This window comes from Calidris pugnax, unplaced genomic scaffold (genome assembly GCF_001431845.1).
Source record: "Calidris pugnax isolate Ruff unplaced genomic scaffold, ASM143184v1 scaffold22, whole genome shotgun sequence".
Lineage (NCBI taxonomy): Eukaryota > Metazoa > Chordata > Aves > Charadriiformes > Scolopacidae > Calidris > Calidris pugnax.
The window spans coordinates 26,163-46,929 of NW_015090763.1; the positions used below are offsets into that span (position 1 = coordinate 26,163).

The 20,767-nt window shown below is 40.7% G+C and overlaps 1 protein-coding gene across 1 annotated transcript in view; it reads right to left on the reverse strand.

Moving 5' to 3' along the window:
- The window catches only part of LOC106889924 (spectrin alpha chain, non-erythrocytic 1), a 44,714-nt gene extending 26,047 nt beyond the window's left edge, over window positions 1-18,667 (reverse strand). Inside the window, exons 1-14 of the mRNA XM_014945479.1 lie at window positions 18,628-18,667; window positions 15,449-15,499; window positions 9,925-10,164; window positions 9,134-9,259; window positions 7,720-7,788; window positions 6,617-6,757; window positions 5,327-5,473; window positions 4,587-4,720; window positions 3,667-3,811; window positions 3,424-3,578; window positions 2,236-2,371; window positions 1,574-1,675; window positions 659-796; window positions 279-389 (exon numbers count right to left, since the gene is read on the reverse strand). Coding sequence (XP_014800965.1) covers window positions 279-389; window positions 659-796; window positions 1,574-1,675; window positions 2,236-2,371; window positions 3,424-3,578; window positions 3,667-3,811; window positions 4,587-4,720; window positions 5,327-5,473; window positions 6,617-6,757; window positions 7,720-7,788; window positions 9,134-9,259; window positions 9,925-10,164; window positions 15,449-15,481 — 1,677 coding nt within the window. The 5' untranslated portion in view covers window positions 15,482-15,499; window positions 18,628-18,667. The remainder of the gene's footprint in view (window positions 1-278; window positions 390-658; window positions 797-1,573; window positions 1,676-2,235; window positions 2,372-3,423; window positions 3,579-3,666; window positions 3,812-4,586; window positions 4,721-5,326; window positions 5,474-6,616; window positions 6,758-7,719; window positions 7,789-9,133; window positions 9,260-9,924; window positions 10,165-15,448; window positions 15,500-18,627) is intronic.
- Between the last annotated feature and the right edge of the window lie 2,100 nt (window positions 18,668-20,767).

Sequence of the window (20,767 nt, forward strand, 5' to 3'; positions counted from 1 at the left end):
AAACCTTCATCCACATGTGTGCTGGCACCACATGCAAGCATTGGATTACTCAGCTCTCTGAGGCAGCAATGGATCCCTATCCTCTCTTTTTCCACTATTGTCCATTTTAGAGACAATACACATCATTTAGAGACACTACATCCCACATAACAGTGCATCATTTCGCAGAGCAAACCCCATCCTTCTCTGTCATCCTGCAGCAGTGCCTCTTCCCCAGTCAACTATTCACTTGCTTTATTTCTTGCCCATTTAGCGATCTCCTAACGTAAATGTCTTACTGTGATTTTCTCCTCTTGGGCACTTAGGGACTTCTCAAAATCTTCATGCTTCTTTAGAAGAGCCTCCACGCTATCCAGAGAATCACCAAGGTCTTCATTCAGCAGAAATGCCTAAAGTGAGGAAACAAACACATCATTGATTTTTATGTTTCCATGCCCAGCTGCTCTAAGGCAACTCCAGCATGGCCAGTGATGTTTCCTACCGTATGATATCACTGCAAAGGGGACAGTGTTCCCTAAATGCCTCTAACGGCCAAACGTTCTGAATAATTCTTTTTAGCTTGTTCAGTTGTTCACATGTTCAGTGGCAGCCATGGCCACTAGGATATACCAGTTGTGTAAGTCTACAGGACACTAGCCAGAAATGAACATGCACTCACTTCTTGTTTGCTCATCCAGTTGTCAACTTGTTCAGTATCTCTGTAGAAAAGCTGCAGGTCCATGCACTGTTCATACTGCTGCCTGCGAAGCTCCCACAGCTCTAGCAACGCAGATCTTTCATCTGAGAGGATGGTCAGCTAACGGATTGGGAAGAAGAACGTACAATAATCTCATTTAACAGTCTGGTTTATTTCCATCTCAATGTAAAATCAAGTTGTGACTCCAAAGAAGTGGTTAACACTGGACTGAAAACAACCTCCTTTGTAAAAGATCATTCTCCTGTTACTGGTATCATCCACCACATATGGGGCTGGTCTTTTCTCAGCTTATCAAGCTTGAGTAGTGGCTACAACCTTCTGACTTCAGTCAGAAACCTCTCCTTTCCCAAATTAAATCTACACAGAGATATTTAATAGGCAACCATTCTTTTTGACTGCAGACCTATTGGTAAGAGAAGCTCTTCAGCAAACCAACTTGTGCTCTCAGCCTCTGAAATCTCTTTGGCCCACCCTCACTTATGGCATTTGAACTGTCTGGTTGACCAACGCTTCAATATGGAGACTTCATGAGAGGCCCAGTTAGTTTGAAACGAGTATTTAGAAATACTAAATATTTACTGACACTTCTGATAGCAAACCTAAAGTTACATAAAGAGATAACCCTTTTTTTTTTTTGAGGAAAGATATACTAATAGTTCCTAATAGAGAGTATCAATAGTCCTAACAGTTCCGACTAACAGATAGGCCAGAACTGTCAATTTGAGAAAGAAAAGCAGACATTACTTAAATACATGACAAAAGCCCTGTAATCTAGAGGGATGATACTTTGCAGCTTGGAATCTTAACAAGAAATTAAGTTTTAAATTAAGGGAAATGGAAGAAAGATTCTTCTATCAGCTCTTGCTCTCAACTTACCTTTTCTTTAACTTCATCAGAAGCGTAGTGCCCAGCAGCAAGCAAAGCCTGGCCAGACTCATCAGCAGATTTGAAGCTATCTTCATGGGCATCAATTTCTCCCTATGAAAGAGCACATGAAAGCTTCAAGCTATTATCAAAATTTATCTTAGTGTCACAATATAAGAACTGCTATTGAAAGTAACACAGAAACAACAGTCTGGACACCTGAATGATAAACATTCTACTACCTTTAAATACATCACATGAAAACTAGCATTAAATGTATTACCTTACAATGCAGATTAGGTAAGTACAAATTTATATGTTAAAATGAAACTAAAGGCTGGTTTTAAGCTGCACTCTTTCTGCTTACTTGTAGCGATTCCTCCTGATGGAAAACTCAAAAGAGTCGTTAGTCCAACTGACTGCTATCAGGTCAAATTCTCTTTTTCATAAAATATTATCATAAGCATTCTTAAATACTTATTTATTAGTGTATCTCTACTATCAAGAACCAAAGTGAAAATACTAAATCAGGAGAGCAGTCTAATACTGTGTTAATTGCATGATCAAAGGATTCCAGTGATACAACATTGGCAGTTCTGACCCAGTGACTGTGCTGGACATACAAGCCAGTCCTTGAGTGCTGCAGACTGGATTTGGCTGCATAACCACGATACCTTATGTTCCTGATGTCTATCTAGAAGGGCTTCTGCTCCAGCCACGTCATTGGCAAGTTCATCAGCATTTATCAGAGCCTTCATCTCAGTCACCCAGCTGGTGAGGTCTCGGAAGTCCGCAAGAAAGCGCTGCAGCCTTAGGAACACAAAGGGAAAAATGGTTGGGAATAATTTGTTTGCACGGTTCCTCCATCCTTACCCCAAAGAAAGGGCTACAAACATAAAAGATATTCCTCAGAAACAAAACAAGACAATACCAAAATACAATCAGAATATTAAATAACTAAATATGCTCCCAATCAAAAAAAGAAGCCTTTTAAAGTTAGGAAAATGCTTTGTTTGAAAATCAATTTCTCAAAGACGTGTTTTACATATAACTTATATTGAAAGTAGAAGGAATATTCCTAACTACAAGCCTGTCTGTTGAAGACACCAGAAATTAAAAGACAGTTCTCAAGCAGAGAGTTTCAAGAGGGCTCTGTCACAACCACAACACAGCGTGTGTGTGGAAACTGACAGAAAGTTTCAACTGCACATGCCTCAGCCTTAAAACAAGCAAACAGACTCTCAGATTCCTTTCAGCACCCCTTTACAGCTATTGCCTTTGGCACGTGTGTAACACTTATCAGCAGAAATGATCCGTTTCTGTTTCTCTTTTAAATTTGCTGTTAATTGAAATGAAGAGATTATGACAGGGAAGGTAAATGAACAACGATTACTTGTGTGGGTCTCCACCACTATAAATCTTGCATCATGGGAGGGAACAGGAGAAAAACAAAATGAGAAAGAATGTAAACTAACCACCATATTAGGATTAGTTCCATTTTAATATGGCTTCTCAACAGTGATCTAACAGATGACATTCCATATAGTCAGATACTATACTTTAAAATGCAGGTATCAACTCAGATGGGGAAAAAAAGCAAACATCCTAAAACATCAAGGTATCTGTTTTCATAACGGAGCCGCATGCAGAGAAAGATCAAAAGCTGTAAGTATTTATTTATCATATAAACATTTCTTTTACTACAAGATGTTATTGTAAAATATGATTTAGTGAGGAAGACTGCTTCTGGAAACACCAGAATCATCCAAAAATTTTGGAAACAGCATCCCTTTGTTCTCCTCCCAAGAGCCCTGTGTTAAATTTGAATAAGGAAGGTCATTTTGACACGACAGCGTTCCTACCTGTAGGAGTCGTTCAGGCGAGCGTGCCGCTCTGCTGCCAGCGTTCGGATCTGTTCCCAGTTGGCAATCAGCTCCTCCCGCTTCACTTGAATTTGAGAAGCGTTTATGGGGTGAGACTGCTGCAAACGGTCAGCTTCTGCACACAGGGCCTTAACCTAAACCCAGGCACAAACAGTGAATAAGCTTCTAGCCTTTTACAAGCAGGTTACCTCATTTAAATTGTAAGCAAAACGCATCTCATACCTTATCTTCCAGGGCTGCAAGATCTCTTTCCAGACCTTCATGCTTACGCAATAAAGCCTGCACACTGGCTAAGTCTCTGCCAAAATCATCGGAGGCCATCAACTGCCCTTTCTCCTTAATCCAGCTGATTGTTTCATCCACATCCCTTCAAAACAAAGCACAAATTGAAAGCACTCTATTTTATTTGGAAAAGGGAAGAGAGCAGGATGTTTTCCTGTATGTATGCCAGACATACTGGCATATAAACCCGGATACATATATAAACACTGTAGCCAACTACAATCATCCCTTAAAAACAAACAAACAAAAGCAAAACCAAAGAAAAAATGAAACCCCAAACGACACAAACAAACAAAACCTCCCAAACCCCTAAAAATTTAGGGTCTTTTTTTTTTAAATCTCAAAAAGCCTTGAAGCATATTGGCAGGCCATTCTTCAGATGGTGTCACCAGATGCGAATGAGTTACAGCATCACTGAGCACCATCTCCTAACAGGTTCATTTTCCACTCTGGACCCCTCTCTGACTTAATTACAGCAAATCTCAAAATGCTGTAGATAGAAATGAAGATAGAAAGACACTGCTTAAAGACCTCTGGAACGTTTGGACTGACATCCATTTGGCAACAAACAACCCTTTTAAGGCTCATCTAGGACATGACTGAGGGGAAAAGCCCTCAGAGAAGCAAAGCTGCCATTAGCAAGAATGAACAAAACTGGCAAGTGTTGAAAAGCTAAAGCAGAATGAGTATTCTAAGGTCATTCCAGAACAAGGTCCTCATTCAACAAGTCAAAAGGAACTGTAAAGCAAAAACGTAACAGACAACAGTAGCTCTTCTCATGGTACTGTATGTGGCTGAATGCATCATTAAACATCCACACAAATATTACATCACTTCAGCAGATCCAGCCAAGGTCGTACCTGTTGAAGCGCTGAACTTCGGCTGCCCCGAAGAGTTTTCCCTGCCTCTGAAGGGCAAGCCCCTTAAGACGCTGCCAACTTGCATTTACTTCATCCTGTTTGGACTTAATCAGTTCCTCTTCAGGGTGTTGTTCCTAGCGAGCAAAGGAAAAATTCTATTTTCATACGTTCTGTGGCTTTACATTCATTGACAAAACCTCGAAACACTGCTGCTTTTCCAGAGATCAATTTACAGTAACTGTACTTTCCAGATGATCACCCAATTTGATTGTTTTCCTGAAACCTCACTGTATGAACATTCAATACTCCTGCAGTAGTTTAAGTTTCCCTATGTGCTGATTAGTCAACGGGAAGAGGGCTGTAAACAGAATCTTTTTTCTCTTAGAATGCAATACTTCCTGCCCTATCTCAATCCTAGATCAAGCCCCAGGTGACATACCAGAAGAGAAGATACATTAATCCTGGTTGTCCAAGGGAAATATAACAATTTCTCTCACTAATCACTACTCCCCACATTCTCAGGAACATTCTCAGCTGGGGTAGTTACTCAAGCTGTTCAGCAGAAGAACAAGGGAATCAAATGATGACTATTCAAAATTAAGATAGCCAAGGATCTAGGCACAGGTAAAGATTAAAGATCTGCTACCAAATTAGGAGGAAAAGAGGAAGCTGCAGACAGAAGTTTGCTGTGTTATAGCAGACGTGCCAACAGAGATTTTTCACCACACATGAATGTTTACCTGGATAAGTTTGCCAGCAAACTGGTTCACTTCATTTACTCTCTCTTCATGAGCTGCAAGGTCTGTCTGGAACTCTTCAAACTTCTTTTGCAAAACTTCAACATGCTCTAAGTCCTGCCCAAGTTCTTCTGAGGTCACTATTGCTTCCTAACACATTGAGGAAAAAAAAAGTCAATTTCAGTATAACCGATGGGAAATCACGACTAAAAATAGGAAGCAAAGTGTCCTGATTTTTAACAGGTCAAAGACAGTTACAATCACTGTGTTCAAAGTCAGATTTGAAACTAGAAAGTTTCCTCCATTAAACTCCACCTTCCCCCACCCCCAACATCTTTTCATTATTGCAGAAAACATGCAAGATCACTAAGGGAATTAATTTTTCATCTTGCTTGCTCTCATTAATTTTTCAAGTTATTGAATGTAACCAGTTCTGCTATCTTAAGTTTTCTGCTCTGTGCACGATAACCACTATTACAACAACCTAAATTACTGAAAGAAAATATGCACGGAAAACCTCATACTTTTAAAATTACAAAATAATTGCCCATGCTGTTTTGGAGTACACACAGTGACTACAACTTGTTTACGTTTTTAGGTTGTGGGCATTTGCTGTTGGCTTCTGATGCAAGATTTCTTTATGAGAAGCACACTGTCACATTCAGGAACAGTTATGCAGGGTTTACAGTTGGAACCCACAGTGACACAAAATAGCAAACCATCATTAAGAAAACCCCTAAGATCGTTTTGTGGCTTTTTTTTCTTGATAGTGTGGTTTGTGGTCTGTTTCCTCGGAGTTCAAAGAATCAAGAGCCAACAGTTCTCTTGCAGCAAATGTCCTTACTATGTATATCTGATGATATTCCAATCATTAAGTAATTACGTAATTACTTGCAATTACTAATAACCACTGCTTGCTGGTTAGCCGGCTATTTCTATAACAGATCATTTAGAGCATTTATAAAAAAACATTTGCTTTTACATGTTGTAGATTTCCCTTACAGGAATTTGATTACTGTGAGAAATACAAAGGTCTCCTCAAAGCAAAGAAAGAATTGATTATGTTTAACTGCGCTCTCCAACATGCAGGCTTCCTCCCTTAGCCTACTACCTTTAGTAGGAATAGTTCTTTGCATACCTACTGCTTATACAATATGAATAATCTAAATATAATGTACAGGTGCCTTTAAAAGCTCTCTGTGATCACCTGAACTCACCTAACTGTCGGCTGATAGAAAATTTCCATACAAACACATCAAATTTCCCATCAAATAAAGGCAGGTAATAATATACCTTGTCATTGATCCAGTCCAAGACATCTTCACATTCCCGTAAGTATTGCACCAGCTTCTGAGCTTGCAACAATTTGACTCCCTTCTCCCTCATCTTCTCCAAGAGTAATTCCCATAGTCGGTGCAGCTCCTGCAGCCGAGTCTAAAACAATAGGGTGTTGTTAGTAAAATCCTGTACCAGAGATGAGATTTATTCCTTTCTTAACCATAACAGGAGATTTTTTTTCCCCAAAGATATATATCCTAAACCGTAATTTAGACAAAGGGTGAACAAAACTCATTACAATTTCATCTCCAGATTTTCAAATTATGTAAAATGATGTAATAACACAAAATTAGAAATTACTGAACTATTTACACACTTGTTATTAATTAATGAAGCTATCAAATAGTTATGCTTACATAACTTTGAGGTAAACATTTTGAGATAAAATTTGATTTAAATTCGATGCTAGTGTAAAGTCAGACCAAAAATCTATTGCTATTCTCTTCAAATGTTCAGTCTTTTACATGGAAGTCAACTTGCAATAAGTGAATCTAGTCGTCATTTTGGGATTGATTCTTATTTAAGACCATGGATTTTTTTCTCAAGTCAAACTTGTGCCACTTTACAGTACTTTACCTACTTCTCTTAGCACTAGCCAGTTAATATATTTATCCAACATTGTTAAGTAACATAATACTGAAATACTAGGAGTAATTACTGGTTTTAATATTGAGTCTCTCTCTGGTTGCACTTTGCCTTTCCAAACTGTTGGGAGCAACCATAAATTTTATAGACAATTAAAAGAAAAACCACACTCCCACACAGAAACACAACTTGCAAAACAGGAAAGTATCTGCTCCACCCATCATCTATAACGCTTTGCTCATCGAGATCTGAAACTTGAAAGTCACGCTAGAGAAGCTTTTGAACATCCAGCATGGGTGGATACCCAGGTAATCCCTTTAGAAAGTTCAGGCAGGGAGGTTTCAAGGGAGGAAAGGGCTCACACAACTCCATTTCCCAGCACTGCCCAAAAGGATAGCGCAAAATTGTCAATCCAGGAAGAAAGAAGATGTTGCAAAGAGAAGCTGCACCACACAGCCAGAAGTTTCACCTACTCGTATGTGGGACCCCACTTGGGTAGCCGTGACTATTGGGCGCTGTGCAGTCCGGTACGGCGTGAAAGACTGAACCAGTAAAAGGCAAATTACCACTCCAAAAAGGCAAATTACCACTCCAAACAGAACACAAACAGCAACTCACATCGAGCAGTATTATTTAAGATCACTCGACTACAAAGCATTTTTTCCTCCTATTTGTGGTAAAGATTATACGATCACAATGAGATTTCTAAAATTATCACTTCCTTGGGGTTTTAATGTAAAAAGAAAAATATTCTGCTTTTCTTAGTCACAATGAAATAATTAACATATTGCTTAAGTGTGATAATCACTACAACACTATTACAAGAGTTCTCCTTTTGCCCAGAATTAGTGATTTCACTAATCAAACACTTGTAGAATGCAGCAGATCTAACAAAGTGAGTCCTAGAGAACAAAACCAAATGTTTACTGGTGGGACATGTGCATGTATGCCTGTGGAAATGAGACAGAAAAACACTAACACAACTAGAGAAAAATGAGAACACATAGGAGGAGTAGTAAAAGAAAACTCTCAAGGTTAAAAATTTAGTTTGCTCAGATTTTTGAAAACACTGATAAACACTCATATACTGTCAAATGTAAAACAATCTAGTGCAGCAGCAAAGATTTTAAAAATACAGTTGTCATTGAATTACACAGGTTGGGAGATTTAGAGAGAAAGAAAAAATCAACAGTAGATCCCGGAAAAGGATCTGAAGAAAGCTCACTGCTTGTTATCGAGGAAGCAGCTGTTGTAAGAGATGTTCACTGCTGGATAAACACAATAGACAGAGCGCTGTATTTAGAGCTCACAGAAAAAGTCATGGAATACAAATTCAAAGAGATTCAAATGTACGGCCAGTACAACTTAACCAGAGAGTAAAGATCACTAGAGACCTGATCTGAGCCAGAGCACACAGAAATTAAATGTCTGAGGTTTACTGGTACGGTTGCTTGTGTTACTTATAATTATTATTGCAGAAAATTAAAATGCTAAATACAAGAAATAAAAACAAGAAAGAGTGGTCAACATCCCTGACACCAGCTCTTGTGAATTTGCTGCTTCTTGATATCGCATCATTGACAGGAGAACCACAAGTATAATTAATCATTTGCCTTGTGACTTTCAAAACATCTTTGAATTACTGATGATTTTCCAGTCCAAGTTTCTGGACTCCACTGGCAGACAGTTCATCTCAGAACTGGATCCAAGAAAAGATAAGAGCCGGGCGCTCATGAATCTAAGCTTCACAAATACAAATTCTCGAGTGATTTCACTAATCAAACACTTGTAGAATTTTAAAAGGTGTTTTAGAATATAGAGTTATCCATGCAATCTGCGCAAAGTGTTTAAGGAAAATTCTGTTAAGAGGAAAAAACCAAAACTCACTCTTATGGTTTCAGATGCAAAATGGCTTTCATTAATCATCTGATTTCCAGTCTCATCCAGTTTAATGATGGCCCCTGAATTGGCCTGCACCTCAGCTTCAAAGGCTTGGTGCTTCTGCAGCTTCCCCTGCAAGTAAAACATCAAAGAACGTAACTGAGATTTGGTGCACAGCCTTCCTTTCCCAGCATCAAGATTTTTAGTGTATTTTATGCATACTCAATAGTGACAAACAAACAATAAAACAGAACACTTGAAATATCAAACATCTCCATTTTAGTTATTTCATTATTAGCACACTTGAAATAACAGCTGTATCATATGTTTCATGGGTGGATTCAAACATCTCCATTTTAGTTATTTCATTATTGTGTTTGCTCTTGTACACTGGAGTATTCAAACATCTGAGAACCCATCAGCTAGTTCCACCCACATAGGTTAATTTTCTAAAAATATATTTTTTTCGTGGAAGCAATGAGTTAATTGGCATATATTTACATAGCCAGTGTCCAACAAATTCTAGGATTAAACAAAGCTGTTTTTACGCAACATTGTGCTGAGTAACTTTTTCTGTGCTGATTAAGCATCTAATCCATTATTAGAAATATTCCAATTATATCAGCAAAAACCCCAGGCTTTTGAAGAACACTTTGCAAGGCTCTGGGTATTTGCATCAATCTTTCTTCACCACTCTCAGCTCAAGTTACATTTCTGAGTTTGTTCTGTCTATCCCAGTTGACCTGGTACGCCCGAATATTAATAGTACAGGAACATAAAATGGCAGCAGGACTTGCCTGTAAATTGCTTGGGTCTTTGTAATTTTCATCAGATGCTATCTGCAGTTTCTCTTGGATCCATTTTTCAAGCTCATCTGCATCACGCTGGAAAAACTGGAATCGATAGGAATCTTCAAGTTTTTGGCGCCTTAGAGAAGATAGTTCCTTGAACCTGTGGTAACGGTCCAAAACTTGTTGACGCCTTTCTTGGATATCTTCTGCCGTTTCCAACACTTTTACACCGCTCGGATCCATTTTCTGAAAGCCAAAGTAAATACATATTGTTTGTATTATAAAACAATGGTAGGGTAGGAGGGGATCCACGAAAGAAAAACCTGCTTTTTTAAACTTGCATGTGGTTTACTTACAGTCTTACTCTGTGTGTGTGCAGGTATGTATATAAAATATAAACATTACACAGACATGTGCATTTCTTTCTTTATATAACAGAAAACAATGGGAAAGGAATATTTACAAAGACATTTAACATCTACTTGTTTTGGAAAGATACAGCTGCAGTCATATAAAGGCCAAGTCATCTAGAACTGTAGCATGCAAGTGTCTAATACAAATGTTAAAAATGTGTTTCTGTGCATATATATACATATATTCAGATATATAGACATAAAATGTTTCCTGTACCACATATAAAATCTGGAAACATTTTATTTAAAATACTCAAAACTGATAAACTAAAGTAGGACTATTACTATTCTTTAAACAACAGCTACCCGGTCCACATAAGTATGCATGTCTACATACTGCTATGTATTAGATATAGATACACAGGTACATTTCTGTCTGTGCTATGCATCTCCTCATTGTTCTCTCAGACAATTAAAAAAAAGTTACAACTGCACCCTGCCACTCCCTACATAACCTTTCAAAAGCCCATACAAGGCTCACGCTGCGTCAGTTTTGACCTTAGTCAAGGCAGTGAAGGAGCACTTCGTGTAACTGCTGATCCTTCTCTCAACCACTTCGACTGAAAATCCCAGCAAAGAACTGAGTACAGCTCTGCTTTATCTCCTTTCTATTAAAATTGGGATAACCCTGACTTTTCAGCTCCTAAACCTTCGTAAAGCAATTTGATTTTCAGTAAGAAATCTGTGCATTAGAACAGAACTGCAACACAAATTTAAAAAGTAGTATCATTATTGTCATCGGAGTTTGGATATTTACTCATTTATTTGACAGTTCACTCTGCACATCAAGAAGCTGTTGCAACAAACACTCTATGCTTGAACAATTATGCAATTAATGTCTTGATGTACAAGTGTTTACACGTATAGCTCAGTAAGTGCTTTCATTATAAATTCTGTAAGCATCAAACTAAATGCACTTCCCATTAATCCTATCAAAGATAGGGAAGAAACCCAGTCTACAACTGCATACTAAAAGACATGGGCAATCTCTTAAAATACGTTGTTAAATATTAAATTGTTATTTAGTCACTGGTTAGCCGCATGCTTTAATTAGCCACGTATCTTGCATAATTGTATGAAAACCTCCACAGGTTGCAAAGCGATCTATATGGCCGTGTTTTCTGTTTGGTTTCCAAGCACTTGTAAAGGGAGCATCTGATAGAAAGGAACATATGGGGGCGAATTCACACATTCCCGAGCTCTCTTCCAACAGTCCCACCCTGCGGGAGCGCAGCCGTTCCAGCAGCAGTTGTTACTCCCGTGAACTCTGAGCCCCAACTGCATTGCGGCACTTTAAGGAAGGAAAGAAAATTCAGCTTTGCTTTCTCTTCCAGGCCTTCATTACTGTCAAAAGAGGGCAAGGAAAAAAAAAGAAATAAAGCACAGCCAGGCTGTATTATATAAATGAAGTCCAGGTTTCATCTGGCAGTGGTACCAAAGGCTCCACTTGATTAGTGTATCCAAGTATTAGAAGATCAAAACCCCGAACACAACTTGAGCTCAACTACAAATCTGTTTTCCTGAGGAAGCGGCTGTTTTTTTCAAGCCCTGTTTCAAACAGCCTTTTCCCTCCAGGAGAGCAAGTTATTGCTAAAAACGTCCCTTCCCGAGCTGTCACGCTGCGTTTGAATTCCAACAACACTTTTTTTAAACTGAATTGTTTTCAGGAATAACAAAGTGGTGGTTGGTCTAAATGCACTGCATGGCTGTAGCCTGTCTCTCTGCTTATTCTGGTTGTGGGCACTACTGGAAAAAAGGAAATCCTAACTGGTCTTTGGAACACTGGACAGTCTTAAATTTCAGCATTAGAAATAAACTCCACAGCCCAACTGATTTTAAATAACTTTAAATTATTATTAAAATAATTAAATTATTTAACATTAAAAAAACCCCAACAACAAAACAGCAGATAGGAGACCTCCTGTAATTTAGCCTCGGTAGCTGCTTTGCCTCTCACCACCCAAGTCATGCAATCTGGCTCATCTTTTTGCTGGAATTCGTTAAAAGAAAGGCTCCTTTTATAGCTACAGTAAGTCGAGCTAGTCAATTGTAAAAGAAGTGCTTTGGTCTAGCAATAATAGACTGTTCTTTCCTGCAGCGGATCAGCTGACGTCAGCAAGTCTGCGCTCTGCCAGAGCACCATCAGCAGTCACCAGGGAGCTGGGAGCTCAAAAGTCATCGATGCTGCAGGATGATGCAGCCACCTCCGACGGCCTCACGCTCCGGCCGTGGTACCTCTTGGAATACGAAGCAGCTCTCCCAGACGCTTCGAAACCCTCTCGGTTCAACTACACGACTGGAAGGCAGCTGGGATACATCCCGGGAGAGGGAAGAGCCAACAAGAAGTTGCGCTTTGTGTTTTTTTTAACGTGAAAAACATAGGTTATATTGGTTTTTATGCAAATACACTGATAACGGCCTCGTCCCCAGCCCCATGCACCTCTCTGCTGCCTCCAGTCCCTCCCAGCGCTGTCTGTGCCGGCTGATAAGGTCGGGCAGAGCGAAGCTTCCAGGCAATGCTGGCAGAGGGAACGACACCGGCCCACGGCCTCAGCCTTCCTGACAGCCCCAGCAGGCGTCATCGCCAACACGGCCCCAAAACAGCAGGTTTTAGCATTCCTGAAGGCGTCCGCCACCGTACTTTGGGGCTGTAACTTCAAAAAGCCACTTGTCAGTTTATGCCTAACTAAAAAAATAACCAGAAATGCTGCTTCAAAATGTACCACTGTGGTGGTATTTAAAAAAAAAAAAAAGCCAACAAAAAGAAGACGTAAATTTAAGACAAAAATACCCCAAAACAAAATCATTACTCTCGTCCTTCAATATAAAACAACCAGCCTTCCCCAGACAATATGAATTACACAAAGGGTACACTAAAATTTGCATGGGAATATCCAACTGCAGATATTTACAGACACCGCAGTGCAACAGCGATGATGTCAGCAACATCATTCAAGTTCAGGAAACAGCGGTATCGAGGTGGGTTAAGCAGGAATTACAGCGCTGCCACCGGGGCAGACACACAGAAGAGCTGTCAGCGTTTCCCTTAACAAAACACGTTTTCTGGAATTTAAAAAACTCAAATGGAAAACACACCCAGCACCAGACAGAAAATTTTAACGTATTTTTAAGAACTAAATGAAGCTTAAAGAATTAAACTACTTTGCCTGAAAACCAATCAGATATCAGGATATAAAGATCACTATCTCAAGATGTAGTAAAATAATGACTTTCTCTTATGTCCTGATGTGTGTTACATATATTCACCATACGTGACCCCAGTAACAGCCTGTAGGACAAGTACTTTCCCTGTCAGAACACTCCCTGCTTCCCACCTTGATGCATTTTTTTGCATTCATCAATATTACCCATCCGAAGCCTTGCCAAAAGAGCATTTAACTGGTATCGTCTGCTCCCTCCTGGGGAACGGGAATGGATTGCTGATCTTTTTTTCTTTAAGCAAAAAAAAAAAAATTGTATTGTGATATTGGAGGTGAAAATAACCTTCAAATGAAAGGACACGGGAAAAAAAAAACAACGTACACTTTTCTGACTTCTATTTCTTCCGTTCACAGCTTCCTCAAAAGGCTGGGGAAGAAGTAAGCCACTGCCTATGTCTCAAACACAAAACCATGACTGCCCAGTTTAGAGCTAAGTTAGGAGGTGCGAGCACTGCAGGCAAATAAAAGAGAATCCTTCGAAAAACTATGCACAGCCCTGGCTCCTGGGAAGGGAACTGCACGAGCATATTGTGTTACAAAGAAGTAATGGAAAGATGTCATATCACATACCCTATACTGGAGACTTAAAACACTGCTGAGACAAAATTAATGCCCAGTCATCTGGTTTGTTATGAATTTAAATCGACAAAATAAAGAAATATTAAGGGTGGACTATGTGCAGCAGAACCCTGCGTCCAAATCCTCCTGGTTTCTGCTAAGGAAGGTCACCTACAGCCTCAAACCTCTACAGATTCCAAGCCAGAAAAAGCAGTGAAGTGCTGCAGCACACAAAGCCAAGATGTGCTGAAGTCGCTGCTTAATGCCGTAGTCTCACACAGACTAACCGCAGCGCAGGTGAAATTCAAATGAGCCCCAAATTTTAGTAGGTATTACAGGGACACAAGAAACTGTAGCATTAAAAGAAAAAAGAAAGGTAAATTGGTTGAACCAAAGCAGGCTGCCAAGCTAGTGATTTAGGCTGATTAGAGGGTTTGTGCACAGCATTAACTATGCACTTTTGAAATACAGAAGACGATTAAAGACCTGCTCACTTTTAGGCATTTAGTCTTAAAATTTTAATTCCATTATTCAAATGAGAGCAGCTGAATTGCCAATCTGAAGCTGCTGGCTTTATGTACAAGGGGTTTCCTGGCTTTGTTTCATTTTTAATATCACCACAGACCTTTGATGAAACTATGCAGCTCTGGCAAGGGCTGCGCTCTGCCGAGACTCCTGAGAAAGCAAATTACCTTGACTGCATTGCAGAAATGCAGAGTTTACAGGTAATGGGATATTATATAATTAATCCCAGCATTTTCCATTCTCATTTGCTATCTTTTCATTGCAATTTTAATTGTAGTATAAACATCACTCTCATTTCCAAATGAAATCTAGTTGCTTGTGTTATCTAGTTGAAATTTGATCCATACATCCTATTTATTTTACCATTACCAAATGAAAAACCCCACAGATGTATAAACAGTTACACCACAACCATACAAGGGTTATAAATTTGTGCAAGTGGATGGAACAGCACCCAAAGCCCACTTCAAATGCATAGTGTTCTATGGTGCAAATCTTACCACGGTTGATTTTTAGATGCTATAAGTAAAAACATACTGCTAAAGTACGTTTTAAAACAAAACTCTCTTAGAAAATTAATCCACATGAAAACCCAATGATACTATAAAATGCTCACACATCATGCATCACAAACAGAAATTAGGAAATTCAAGGTATTAAAGGAAAGGAAGATCAGACTCAACACTCAAGTACAAACAAAGCACCTGCTACATAGAACAAACTCTCAAATAAATGGCTTTTTGTTACAAATAGGTCATTGCAATAAAGGCAGGCAAGTATGGTGATGACACTTCATGCAGTACGTAAAAATACCTGGACTTTGAGTTTACGAAACGATGACAACATGATGGAGGAATGTAGAGTCTAAAAGGGAGGGGGAAATCAAGATAACATTCAACTAATGACTAGCATAAGGACATGGCTTCATTTTTTTTTTTGTAGATAGATATTCCATCACAGCACACGTTTCATACTTTCCTTTTGGTTCCTTGCCACATACAACAATTTGACATTATTGTTACGCAAGCTACTGCGAGCAACAGACCTCCCCATGCAAAAAAAGATTACAAATATCAACAGGAAAACTTAATTTGGCATGTATTAACCTTTCCAATTAGTCTAAAAAAATACATGTTACCATAACCTGAAGGTCAAAACAGAAAGAAAGTTATCTGGATTTGGCAAATGACACTTCCTGCTACAGCGTAATCAAATGGCATTACTTAATTTAAAGACACAAACTCAATAAGGTTTTGAATGTAATTATTTACAAAGATCTTTACTTTCAATTACCACAGTAAAAAAAAAAACCAGACGTGTAGCAGTTGTGACAGACGGTATTTTCTGAGATGGCTAATTATGCATCTGTTAAGTGTATCTAACCCACTGAATTTTTAACCGAAAATTTCCTCGCCTCCCCTAAGGCTACGTTTCCCCCACGAGCACGCTGCAATCCCTGAAGCCCTTCATGGACAACTGCAGTCCTGTGCCTTTGTGCCTGCTGAAGGCAGTGCATATCTCTCGTGGCATTTGCATAGCTCCACACGTATCGGTTGCAGCAGCGAGGAGGCAGCTTGGCCACTCCATTCGATCCCCAGTCAGCTCCGGGAGCACAATGCCGGACTACGCTTGGCAACCTCCATCCACAGCATCTGCAGTCTGCTCCACCCCATTTTTCTACTGCCTACACTCCAGGGACAAATGGGAAAAACAAACTCCTACACTATCTTAACATGCAGCAGAAAAAAAAAAAAAAAAGGAGGAATTCATATTATTTCCTCCAATACCGGGGAAGCAATTAATTGCCCCTCAAAAGTAACATATTTATGAATAAAACAATTACAACCCCATAAATACAATAAGCAGATAAAAATACGGGAGCAAAGATACTAAGTTATTTGCATTACATTACTAAGGTTAGTTATAAATGTAACAGTTGAGAAATAGGAATTTCACAGCAAGAGGTACCACCCTGCCTCAAGAGATTGGAGGCTGCTCCTATCTGTCTGCCAAGCAGGAGAAAAATATGTAAAAAAACACATAAAAGACAGTCTTTGACATTCAGCCTTTTTTTGTTATTAAAAAAGCCCAACCACAAATACGTTTGCTAACTTCATCAACTATGGATCTCATAGAGCATAATATCTAAATCTGATTTTAAAATAAAATTTCTATTTCCATCTGACCAGTACGGATGCTTTATTTTTTTCAATAGCAATAGAAATAAATTGCTTCTTGTGAACAATGCAACCTGTTATCTCGGTTCAAGTCTTTTCCACAGCTTAACAATTTAATTACTACAGCTACAGATCCAGCACACAATGCAGCAGAAAATGTACCATTTTCAATCTTCTGTTGATTGTTTTTCTCTGCAAAATAAGTAAGGCCAAATGAAGATTTCATGGAAGAACTCATTGCTAGTTGCATTTAAATGCACAGAAATCACAAGGTGGGATTTAGTATTTGTTTGGAACAAATCTGAATCCCTGACCAAGGCCTTTCAGTGAATACAATCATCAGAATCTTCTGGCACTTTGCTGAAAACAAAATCCCAAAAGAAAATGGATTTTTTTTTCCCCAGAAATAAACAGAACCATTTCAGGCCCAGCTAGGGTTTTTTGGCTGCTTTTTTCCCCCCCGCTAATGTGTTCATTCGCCATCTCCAGACAACTGCTCTTAAGAACCTATTTAAATATGTATGAAAGACTGCTCAATAGTCACGTACATTTTAGACTGGAACACATCGCTGTTTTATGACAAAATAGCTACTAAAAATCCTGAACAGTCAGCACATACCTGCCGAGAAAAATGTAGCGATAAATGCTTACGCTTTTCCTTAAATGTCAGGGCAGATTGTACCCGATTGGTACATATTTATGATCTAGCAATATAGATTTATGTCACTGTGACTAGATAAGGTGTATACGGGAAATGATTTGAGAAAAACTTGACTGTCATTACTGTGATTTATGTGAAATTAGGAAAAAAAAAAAAAAAAAAAGATTAATCAGGGGAGGAACAAATCCTGATTCTTTTACAAAGGAAACCGTAGTGCTTGACCTATATACTCAAATGACACATATGTGAAATGAACACAGGTTGGGAGGATTTCTTGTAAATATCTTCCTGCTTGGCTGGACAACTCTGCTGTGTGGGCTATTGACGAGATGGTCCTTTCACACGGCTGCCTGTCTCCGGGAGGAAGGGGCTCTCCAGCCATCACCGAGCACCCAGCCCCTCCATCGCTGCCTTTTCTCCTCTCCCCTCTCACACGCTCTCTTTGCTGCATCTCCTGACCTTGGACAGGGCTGGGGAGAGCTGAGGGAAGCCATTTCTGGGCCGGGTTACCGCAGAGCGCCGGGTTCCCCGTCTCCCCCCCGGCATTTCATCCCAGGGGGCAGGGGGGCGGCAGGGTTTTACCGCAAACCCCACCGGACAGGGGCGAAGGGAAGGGCGGCCAAGGCGCGGGGGCCCTTCTCTCTGCCCCGCAGGGACGGAGATCCGCTGTCACTATTATTTACTCGCCTCTTTATCCCCTCCCCAGGGCGCTGAATGAAATTCCTACCGCGGGTCTGGACTGCCCAGGGCGGATCCCGTCGCTCCTCGACCGCCTGCCCTTTATCCGCGTCGCGCCCGCGGCTGCTCCCCCGCCCTTCCCTTCCCTCCCCTCCCTTCCTTTCCTCAGAGGGCCGCGGGGAAGGACCCCAGCTCTGCGGCCGCGGCCACCCACGATAACAAACCCCACGGCCGCCGGCGAGGGCGAGCGGTCGCCGAGGGGAGCCGCCTGAGGGAGGGCCCGCCTCAGAGCGGCGGCCTCAGCCTCCCCCGCGGCTGAGGGAAGCGCCCACCCCTACACCTGTCTCCGCGGCGGCGGAAGGCGGAGCGGGCGGGTGGGGTCGTGTGTGTGGGGGGTCTCTATCTACCCGAACGGGGTCGGATGAAGGCGGGCGCGGCTCCCTCCTTCCCTCCCCCCCTCCCGCCCGTCGCCTCACCGGGTCGGTGCGCGAAACTCCCCCGCCGGCTCCGCGCCCTCCGCCACGGACGCCGCGCGCCGCCTGCGCCCGCCTTTTTATAAGGCGGCCCGGAGGTGACGTCAGCGCCGCAGAACGGTTCTGCCGGGCGGCGGAAAGGGCCGAAGGGCTTCGGAGAGAATCGGGAGGGGGAAGGGTAGGGAAGGCCCCACCCACCCGAGCTGCCGGCGCGGCGCATGCGGGGAGGGCCGGAGCGAGCCGAGGAGTTCCGGAAAGCACCGAGCGATTCCGGAAAGAGCCGAGGGCGGGAGCTGGGCACGAAGGGGGACGGTGGAGGCATTATTCCCCCATTAGCGTTCGGCCTTCATGGCCTGACTGGCCTACGGTGACCAGCCACGGACACGAAAAAAAGGCAATATTACATCAGGAATCAGTTAAATTATCCGTGCAGCGTGGCGGCAGCTGGGTTTTCCGCCTCTTTCTCCTCAGCCAGGGTCAGTCTGGGCTCTTGCAGGCCCAAGCTGCTCTGGTGGCAGAGGGGCAGGTTCTACATAAATTTACAATTTAAATAAAGAGGCCAGACTCAAAGCAGCAGCCTCATGAGTTTTACATTATTGAAAATATATACGGTTAAGTCTCTCCTTTTGAAGCACTGTGCAGTGTCACAAGCACAAAGCAGCCTGGCAAGGACAGAGCAGACAAGGCAGCAAGTGCTTGTCAAGAGAGATCTATTTTTGAAAAGCCGATGCATAAATTCAAAGGAAAATGAGCCTTTAGTATAAACTAGATATTTAAAATAGACATGACAAAGAAGTTCTACTCTAATCTTTTTTTTTTTTTTTTAAATAAGGTCTTCTAAGGCAGCAAGAACTTCATGGGATCAAAGCGGTGAGTGGGTTTGAATGATTTTTGAGTTAATAACACTTTTTAACAGAAGTACTTAAATGGAAGAAGCACACTTGCAGTGACATTGCATGGCAGCCCCTGGGACTGCCGGGAACTATTGTCTCCAAGGAAGAGTGTGACTCACAGCAATTTTAATGCATCTCGTCCTGAATGCACAGTATTTTCACATCCCAGATGCTCTCCTTTGGCATGTGCATATTCGTATCAAATATGACAGTACCATGAATACACAAGACCCTACTTGCACTGCATCTTCCTAACGCCAAATGGCTAACCTTTAAAGCTGCTAAAACAATCAAAAAACCAGAGTAACATAATACAAGTTAACCATTGGTTCTACCAGTAGATGCAACCTTAAGCTACATCTAAAAATAAATATTGATTTATTAGGATTCTTTTGAAGTGCACTTCTCATTCAATTAGAAAACCTTGTTAGAGTTTTTGAAATAGTATGTAAGTATATGGATACCCTTTACTGACGCAGAAAAGGACACCGTGTTTGTTATTTATAAGAATATATACTTGTATTCCCCCTACAAATATTAGAAAACCCTAGTAACCTGTCCACAAAAGAGAAGAAAGCTATTGTATCTTATATATACATCATCACATCTCTCCTTGTGTTTTGGCACAGGCAGACACTTGTTTCTAACAGACAGTACCAATTACTACCTTGGCAAAGTGACTCTCCAGCATAATTGTAGATACACAAGATGTAATTAAAACATCTCCGCTCAGTATTAAAAAAAAAAAAAACAAAAACCTGAACATTTTCAAGTATACTAACGGGAGTTGTATATTGCTTCAGTGTTTTCTGGTAAAAGGATACTGGAAGGAGATTTCCAGTACCCTAGAACAACCACCAGAATTCCAAGGTCAGTGTACAAAATACATAAACCAAATACAAATTTAACTTATTTACCAGTCACTTTTAAAGCCAAGGTTAAAGGTTTTAAAGGCCTGAATTCCCAAGTAGATGTTACAACCTGTTCTCAGAAATCTCAAGAGCTACATAAAAATCAAACTCAGCTTCTCATATGGCCTCAACTCACCTTTCTACAGCTTCAAATTGCGATGCCTCTAGGAAATAACAAAAAAAAAGATAAAAATAATAATTTCTAACTTGCAACAGTATATTGCCAAAATAATGCACCACCTTCTAGAACTCAGAAGCAAATTTTCTCATCCTAGAGGCCACCAAAATAGTTCCAGTATGCCATAAATCAGCCAGATCTCCCATGGCTCCCATGCTATC